The following is a 9,585-nucleotide window of genomic DNA, read 5'->3' on the forward strand; positions in this document are numbered from 1 at the left end:
ACAAATCTTAGGGTTTCTTTAAACATTCCAAGTTGTTCATATTCTTCAAATGTTAGAGGCAGATGATACATGAACATTTTTGGACAAGGATCCGTTGATAGAGCAGCCTCTAGCAAATTCCTACTAACAAAAAGGAAGAAATGTGTGCAGTTATGATACGTTTTAATTTAAATTTAATTTTTTATCAGGATATCAGCAGTGTCCTTATTCTTTGATAAGTTTTCAATTGTCTAGCATTTATGCCTTTTAAATTTTATATCTCTCGCTATTTATTTCAAGCTTAGAAAATGAATGCTCCTCCAGCCCCAGAAAGCAGACCTTATTCCACAAACCCAAGGCCCTTTTTTTATGCTCGGCCTACAGCACATCAGCCATTTCCTAATCCTTGGCTTGTTGGACCTATGTATAATCCCTATGGCATGCCTGCATCCGGTAAGAGAATCTACACAGTACAATGTTCTGATACACAATGATAAACTTGTGAAAAATAGGAGGGGTTGTTTGTCAACTCTGAACAGGAAACAAAAAAAGTGAGAAATTTACTAGAAAAATATGTCAATGTTGTTTTCTCCATTTGGTCAAATGAAGAGCTGCAGTTGAACTGCTAGTTTTTTAATATCTCTGTTAGAGTTTCATCTACTGTTCTGGACCTTGACAATAGTGCTCTTAACTTATTAGGGTCTGACCAAACAAAAAAGAAAGTTCTAAAACAACATAGGAAACTGCCTAGGGAGGGGCATAGCAAATCTCAAAGATATGGTTGAAGGAAATATCCAGATCCAGTTCCAAGCCCACAAAAAGACATTGGAGATAAAATGGAGACTGGAGGCTGATTGGAAAGAAAGGTCCCTTTATTGATAAAGCAGAAGCACCAACTACATGTGATTCTGGGCAACTGACAAAATGGAGTTTGTAGTGGGTGGGTTTTTGTACTTTCTGGATTCCTTTGTGGTCATGTAGGGGTCATAACTGGCTCTATAGGCAAAAGAGGAAATGCAAATCCTAGGTGTTTGAGCTAATTTTGTAAACCTTTCATTTGTTGTTTATCTGAGTTTGTCTTGGCCCACTCCTGAATGGATTACCAAATCTGAATTTCTAAAAGCTTGGCCTTCTGAGTTTCTGCTTGGGGCAGGAAGACTGAGGCTGGTTTCTGCCACCCTTAAGATTTTTTCCCCATTTCTTTAGGGGAATATTCTAACCCCCCTTTATATATTTCCCAAAACAGTTCATTCTTCTAGGGGTTGTGGTGGTGTTGTTTCCCACAATATAAAGGCTAATGAGGCAGAAATGACACTAGCAAATAGGTTTTTTAAAACCTATTTTCTGTAATACTAGCAAAATACAGTATGTGTACGGAACCATTAATACTAAGAATAGAATCATAATTCTAATGTTTTGTGGCACACTTTACAGTGTACTATAAAGTAATACCCTTAACTAGTTATCAATACCTTAATAGGTTCTGCATAGTTTCCTTCATTGTAACTCTGCTTAACAGCTGTATGATACCTTAATTTTCAGTGATGAAACTTTCAGAGCATATAGCAAAAAATAGAAAATATCTCACTTTCATAACCTCTGCTTGCTCGCTCCTAGGGCAAATGAATGATTTTATTTAGCATAATTAACTTAAATACAGTTTATTTCAACTGAATTTAATTAGCTTGCAATCTTCAATTTGTTTAGCTATAAATGATTTCATTGACAACAATGAGGTCTGTTTCTAAATAAATGTGACTAGACTCTACTTGTTACTGCAATTAGAGATTAATATAAAAAGTGTCTCTTTCAAGTCAAACACAGCTTCTAGCAGCTTCATAGATATGCCCCTATTGTTGTTTTGGCTCAATTTGCTTTTTTAACCTTCCTAGTATAACATAGCTTATTTTCATACAAATACTAGACAGATCTATACTAGCTCTGTTTTTCAAGAGCTATCAAGCACAATAAATATAATTATTAGCAAAAGTATTGTCAACCTTTGTCTTCTGCTTACTCATTTCCCAAATTATACAAAATTGTTGACTTCCTTTACTTGTAAATTATATATTTTTTCCAGTAATAGTTCTAGAGCTGTACAGAAATTTTGCATGTACTACATGTTTTTACTTCTCACTGTCTTACTGAGCTAGATATAACTGAAACTGTGGGATCCTCTGTGTTCTCTGAACTTGATTGTTTTCTTGCAGAGATTTCAATACCCAACTAGGGAATATCAGTGCCAAAAGAGGGTTGGGTTTACTCTATTTATATACAAGTGATTTGCCCTGTTCATGTTGGTGGGAATGTTCTTGGTAGTTCCTTGATTAGGTTGTTTACTGTTAGCTCAAACACTTAGCATTGATGATGTGCATTAGTTGGATAATGAAATGCCTGGAAAAAAATAAGTTTGGAGAGCACCAAGGGCATTGCAATCCTGGTCTACAAATATTCTTTCTATTGGTGTAACTGTAATCTTAGACAAAAAAGTGTAAAATGAGGCATTTCCAAAGGCACATAGCTATTAATTAGTTCAATAAACAAGGAGCTTAGAAACGTTGATTTATTCTGTTGCAGCAACCAAATTGAAGGTACTTGATTAAAACTCCAGTAATAGAAATATTGTTTTATTCTGCTGCAGCAACTTTTCAGGATACTTAGGAAGATATAGAACAGTCTGTTGAACACCACAGATACATATATTTTGAGGGGCTTTATTAATTTTTTTGGATTAGCTTAATTGCATGTTTAGCCTTGTTAAAGATCTAAAATTCCAAGCCAATGATATAACTATATTTCGATTTTGTTCTAAGGTTTAAGAAGTGGCAATCCATATTTCCAATGTTACTCAGTTCCTTCCCATGAATATCCTGGATATTTAGTTCCACAGCCTCCTATGCATATGAGAATTAGACGACCTTATTTTGGTGGTCCTCCATCATCACCCATGGTGTATCAAGTCCCACGGTTCAGGCATGGTTTTCCCATGATGTATCAACCACAAAACCCAGTGAAACGAACAGAAAACAAAGAAACTCAAACTGATTTTGGAGAATCTGAAAGTGGAGCAAAAACACCTGTGAAACAAGATATAGGAACAAAAGGCTATGATGTTGGAAATACTGAAAATACTGCTTATATTGCATCTGATACTCCTAAAGAAACTGAAAGTTTTTTGGGAAAAACAGATAAAACAATATCTTCTGCTATGTCAGATAGAGAACTTGCCAAGAACTCTTCAGGTCTTGTACCATTTCGAAGTCTTCCCCCGGCAGGCTATGCCATTGAGAAAGAGGAAGTTAGAATACAATATGCAAATGATGGTGCTCCTGCTATTCAGCTCTGGAAGTCTTTTAAAGAAACAATCCCTCTCTATGAGATGGCACAAAAACAAGCCCCAAAGAATATCGTGCAAAGAGATATACTTGCTTGTAGCTCCTGTGAAGGAGTTGCATATGAGCCTCATGAAGAAGGAGAATTGCCTCCATGTATTCCATTTTCAGAGGAGCAAAAAGTTCCTGAGGGCATGCAGAAGAAACAGCCTCTATGTAAAGAAAATCCAGATTCAGAAAAACAAATAGTTATAAACTACAGAGCAATAGGTCCAATGGATGAAGCTGGAACAGTGCAACTGGCTGAACCAAGTGGGCTTGACCACTCAGGGATAAGGCAAGATGTACTGATGGCCAAAATACCACCTGGCTTTAAAAAATCAAGTGGTTCAAAAGCTCCACAAGAAGTTTCAAATCATATTCGACAACGAAAATTATTTCCTTCTGATATGGAGGTGACAAATGATGCATATTTGCCTCAGAAGCTGAGTGAATGTAATGACATGAACAATGAAAACTGGAATACTTCTGAAAAAATCCAATGGTGTGATGACTCTGAAAAATATCTTCCTTCTGAGAGCTGGTTGGCTTGTGTGGATAACATGGATCCAAACTATAATTATGAAAAATATCTTTTCCGAAGAAAGCGTCCAAATTTGCTTAGTATTACCTCTGATGATATGTCTTCTATTGAAGAAGGTGCCTCAACTGAGAATTCTTCAGTTTCTATCATAGTTCCAGACCATTTGCTTCCAAAGGGTTTGTGTACCTTCAAGAAAAATCGTGATGGCTTGGGAATAGGCCAAATAAGAAGTGGAGGCACCCTCAATGAAGATGAGGAAGTGATGGGGATTGAACAGGCCACTAGTGAGCATAGTCAGAATCTCAAGATCAATTCAAGAGTCAAGGTTAAAGAGATTCCTAGCCAAATCAAAAAGATGAGCATTCTTCCAAGATGTTCCAAAGACAAGCATCTCTACTGTCTCCAAAAGATAACAAGTTCATCTCCATCAGATGCTGATGATTCTGAAGAATATTGGGTGATGGAACCAGAGGAATATGAAGAGCAAGAAACTGATGAGGAATACTTTGTTGAGGAAGATATGCCATATGAAATCCTGAATCCAGACAAAAGTGGATTGGGCCAACAGACTGCACAGAAAGTATTTTGGAGAATCCCTAAAAATGCAGTGCCACCACACGTAATTAACTGGCCTGTGCAAGAAAAAATGTCTGGGTTACCTACTAAACTTCAGAAAGAGCAAGATGAAGATCTCTGTGATGACTATAATATCTGCTTCATGAGACCTACAGTCCAACAGCTAGAATTACTTGAACACAGAAAAAATCCACAGAAATGCTCAGGTAAATAGAAAACTAAAACAAATATCAATCATTTTGCAAGGCTTCATTTTCTCATTTATAAGTCTTTATAAGTCAAGAAGGAGGGAGAAGAAGATAGATAAATTTGGGGATTTTCAAGCTTTTTAAAAAAATAAACTGTATATCAAGAATTTTATACAAAGCTACTTGAATGCCTATCTCTCTGAAATGTTGCAGTTTAGAATGTATTTCAAATTTTATTTTTCTCCTCTTATATACCTCTTACTTGAACATTTTTGTACACAGTTAACAAACATGCTTTTTAAAAAATGATAGAATATTGATTGACTACAGTCTAAATGTTTCTTGATGAAGACTTGAAAGTAGCATAGTTGATTTATGCATACATCTAAAGATATTCATAATCTACAGTCAATGGACATATTGGAATGGAATCAATTCTGTTAGGATTGTGAGCCAATTTGCTTTACCAAATACTTAACCAGATATGTAGCAAAGAACTGAACTGTTTTATATATGCTGATCAGGATGGTTACAAGAGGAAAATAGAAGGACTGGACCTGATGAATACTGGATAAAAAGTGGTGCTAGACCCAGATCTGCTAGCTTAAAACCTGGTGATCTCTCACCTACTGCTACAAAAGAGAAAGGTATGATCTTTATTGTTTAAATTAAAAATGTACCACATTCCTCTATAAACATGACTTCAACTGATTTTCTTTAACTCACTGGCAATTGATTCCATATTTTGAAGCGAAGTGGCAACTTGTACAAGCAAAAAAAAATCAAGTTAAAATGAATGCTGAAATATTATACATAAAAGCAATTCCAATGCCACTCAGAACAAACATGGATTTTGGATAACATATACAACTCAATTGGGAGCCTCACTCTCAATTCTCTAGCTGCTGGTGCATATGAAGCACATATTCTGCTCATACTTTATTCTGAGAAAATATCTATTATCTTGTATAGTGAATTTGAAAAAAAACATTCTTAAAGAATGAGATGTAGTACAGATGTCTTTGCAAGTAAAATAATTTAAAAGTGGGAAACTGTAGAAGGAAATAAACTTTAGGCACAGAATGAATAAAATTATTGCATTTATAATAGATATCCTGGAAGTATTCCCTTTTGCATCTGATGATATATATATGGAATGTCCAAAGAACAAAGGAGTGCATAAACCTCCTCATAAACGCAGAGACACAAGATGTGAAACAGCTGAAGTACTGGAGAAACCTAAAATTACGTATCATAAGGGTAAGTGCAAAATGTTTTCTAGTAATAAAGAGAGTAACTCTTTTAAATTCACCTTTCAAATCATTTCTATAAGAAGGCTCTGAGTAATATATGGAAGTCCAATAATATTCAGCACATAGGCTTTTAGAACCAGTCTACAAATGAAAACTAAGTTCACAGAACTGAAAAACCATGGTGGAATCTTCTTTGGCTTAGGATCCTGTTCATCTTTGAAAGATATATGTAATAAATACATAGATCATAACCAGTAAAATACCAAATACTTAATTGTATTGACTATGTAGTCAGTGGAATACATATGTATACAATACATACCTGGAATGACTAGCTCAGTCTTGACAAGGAAATGTGAGTCGTATAAAAGATGCAAGAAACCTGTTACGTCTAGCTGAAGTGCTGTGGGAGATTCCTGTTTGTACTAAACTGTTTATCTTTAGACTAATTTCTTGAAAACTCTAGCACTTATATATTACTAAGCATCATGCCTGCTTACTTCCACTACCATGGATTGTTATACAGCAACAAGTATTAACAACAGTTGAGATTGAATGCCTAAGTGGGCTTTTCCTAAGGTACAGTCAGGATGTTCGTATCTTTGCCACACATTTTACTGGATAGTTATGCTAATTGCTTTGTTGCTTTGTACTGCCCAGTATCTATAATTAGTGCATGTTCAGCTGTAATACAGAGAGATGTGTAAACAGATCTCTCAGACAAATTGCACTGGGATACAGATTGTAGGTCTGATTTCCCACACTAAAAAGAAAAATATTTTTAAAAATATTAGGTTGGATCCCAACCTTTTCACTCCATCCACCTAACTTATGTATGTCCCATGATGTCCTAATTTTTAGCAGCTGGATAGTGTTTGAATACTGCTCATATATGCCTTTTTCTTATATCAATTGTTCGTAAGTAATATAATCTTATTATAATAGGCCTATGCCATGTACATATTTTGAATATTGGAAATGTTTTATCATCCTGTCTAAGATGCTCCTTCATAATGGATATACTGAATGGTTTGTAAAAGCTTTAAATTTCGACAGACAAGTTTGCATATGGTTATTTTTAACAGCTCTGAATATCGTCCATTTGCAAATTATTTCTTATCTGACTTATAGGTAAAAACATGTTGTATATGTTAATGGATGCCAGATGGTTAAAATCTAATGGTTTCAGGTTGGACTACTTTTAAAAACTATGTTGCCTAATACGTTTTCCTTTTGTGCAGGATGTGAAGCAAAGAAACCACCCTATAAAAGATAAAAGAAGACAATGATAATCAGAAGTGCAAATATTTGCTTGTATTGATTAAAGGAATCGTAATTTTTTTTGAAGCAAATCAGTTTAAGTTGCATTGTAAAGGATTCCTGAATTCATACTGTAAAATGTCCAAAAAAATGAATTTGGACACACAAATTTCACACAATGTTGAGTAACACAGTGTTTAAATAAAGTTGAAATTGCACTAATAGGATGTGTGAATAATTTCTAATGTAAAACTTATTTTCAAAGAATGGATAAAGCATCAGCTGAGAAATAAGAAATAAAGGTGTATGGGAATCACAATTTAGTTTCAAAAGCATTAGCTTTAAGCAGTATCAAGTTTTGGCAAACAGTGCTCCCAACTTCCTTCTGCGGTGATACCTGAAGGGAAACCAAGATAATTTGTTGTAAATAATAGAAACTATAGACTGTATCTAAATAAAGCTCACATCATGGTTTCATAAACCAAGGCTTTAAAGAAATATGCAGACTCTATAGATTTTGAATGTAATCTCAGAATTTAAGTTGCCTTTCATTCATAATTTTTAACATGGTAGCATGTAAAATTAATTTCATAGGAGGAAATCTCATAAAATATATTTAATTTTACTTGAATGCAGTTTAGTATTTGGTCAGAGTACATGCTTCTAGAATTCTAGTTCCTATACTAAAACATTATGGTACAATATCTTAGCATAATTAAGACTATACTATGGATGAACACATCAATATATTTTCTTAAATGGAACTGAAGGTTTTTCATGCTTAAAAGGCCAGAACCTTCATTATTCTGGGTCAGCAACAGACAATAGAATAAGAAGCCTTGAATCAGATTCATTGTTTCTACATCTTCACTCTAAAGAGTGATTCTAGCCAGCTCTGTTTATAGAACATGCTGCAGAATAAAAAGATAAAATGGTGGTGTTGAGTTAATATGCCTGATAAGGATTCAAGTTATCCAGCTAATCCCTGCTAATACAAACTATGGAAATAATGGCTCAAATTGTTTTTAATTTCCTAGCAATACTTTGCTGTAAAAGATAATTATGCTTTCAATCTTGATAAATGGGAAGTGATGAAGGCATGAACAGGTGTAGATGAAGCCAGCTATTTTGCATCCAGTCATGTAAAGCAGGGCTGTCAAACTCGCTGCCCACGGGCCAGATATGTCACAAGCTGGCCATGCCCACACCTGGCTTAGTGAAGGGAAAAAATTGTGATACATCACGTGACACTTGAGACAATGTGAGTTTGACACCCGATCGAAAGGAACCAGCATGCTACAGTTTTGTTGACAAAGTGCTGATGCAATAAAAACATTTTTATTTGCTCTATGTCACAGCTGCTTAGGATGTTGATCCAAAACTTTAGTTCTTTTGTTGCTTTTCAATTAAATAAAAATACAGATGAAAAAAAAGCAGTTTCTTTATTGGGCAGAACAAATATGCCACAATACATCTATCCTTCCAATATTGTTTTTCTATCTAAAAAATATCAAACTTAGAGGGCCAAAATAAAAACAAGGTATATTTAAGTGTTCTTCTATAGATTGTTTTACAATTCCCCAGAGTCTATTTCTAATCTTATAGAAGTCTGTGGAGCCTTCCTTTATGTCAGATGCAGCTGGAAGATGGGTGATAAATTATGCAGCTTTACAATAAAATACATCTGAAAATGTTATATTTTTATATTATGGTAGATGATGGTAGTTGTGCTTCATCCCTTTGTAGAAAGCCACTTTTTAGAATAAAGTTCAGTTGGAGGCAGTTAAGGGTGAAGCCTGTACTATGCCCCTTTATAATTTATTTTCCTCTGCATATTATCCATTAAGCTTCTTTCAGTAAAGGCTGAGACTCCTGTCATATTGCTAACACTCTGGCGACATGCTACTAAAGGAATTCTTTTGGCTAAATGTTACTTCAATCAACCCTGTCTTAAGACAGTTCTCCCTAAATTTGTGCAGTATGTGCAGTTCTCCACCAGAGGGAAGAACACTTTAGACTATGTGTACTTTAACCTAAAACAGGCATACAAAGCAATCCCCCTTTCCCACCTGGGTACATCGGACCATCTTTCACTGCTGTTATGCCCAAAGTATGACCCTCTCAGGAAAAGAACTCAGTCAGTCATGAGACTGGTTAAAATCTGCCCAAAGGGTCAGTTAGCTGCAGGACTATTTTGAAACCACTGAGTGGAGTGTATTTGAACATCAAGATCTGTATGAATACACTGATGCCGTACTCTCTTACATCAAACTGAAAGCGTAACAGCGGACAGGCGCATCAGAGTCTACGGGAATTATAAACCCTGGATGACTGCTGAAGCACGGATGCTTCTGAGGCTCTGGGATTCAGCCTTTAAGGCAGGGGACAATGATAGATATAGAGAGGCCAGGGCA

General features: G+C 35.3%; 1 protein-coding gene across 1 annotated transcript; it reads left to right on the forward strand.

Annotated features, from left to right (window-relative positions):
* The first annotated feature begins 287 nt into the window (after positions 1-287).
* On the forward strand, positions 288-9,193 carry LOC116522729. The gene is made up of 3 exons (XM_032237749.1): positions 288-432; positions 2,793-4,676; positions 5,183-9,193. Exons 1-3 carry the CDS (start codon positions 288-290, stop codon positions 5,323-5,325), a joined length of 2,172 nt encoding a protein of 723 aa, XP_032093640.1. The 3' UTR covers positions 5,326-9,193.
* The last annotated feature ends 392 nt before the right edge of the window (positions 9,194-9,585 follow it).

The sequence above is a fragment of the Thamnophis elegans genome, chromosome Z (genome assembly GCF_009769535.1).
Source record: "Thamnophis elegans isolate rThaEle1 chromosome Z, rThaEle1.pri, whole genome shotgun sequence".
Classification (NCBI taxonomy): Eukaryota; Metazoa; Chordata; class Lepidosauria; order Squamata; family Colubridae; genus Thamnophis; species Thamnophis elegans.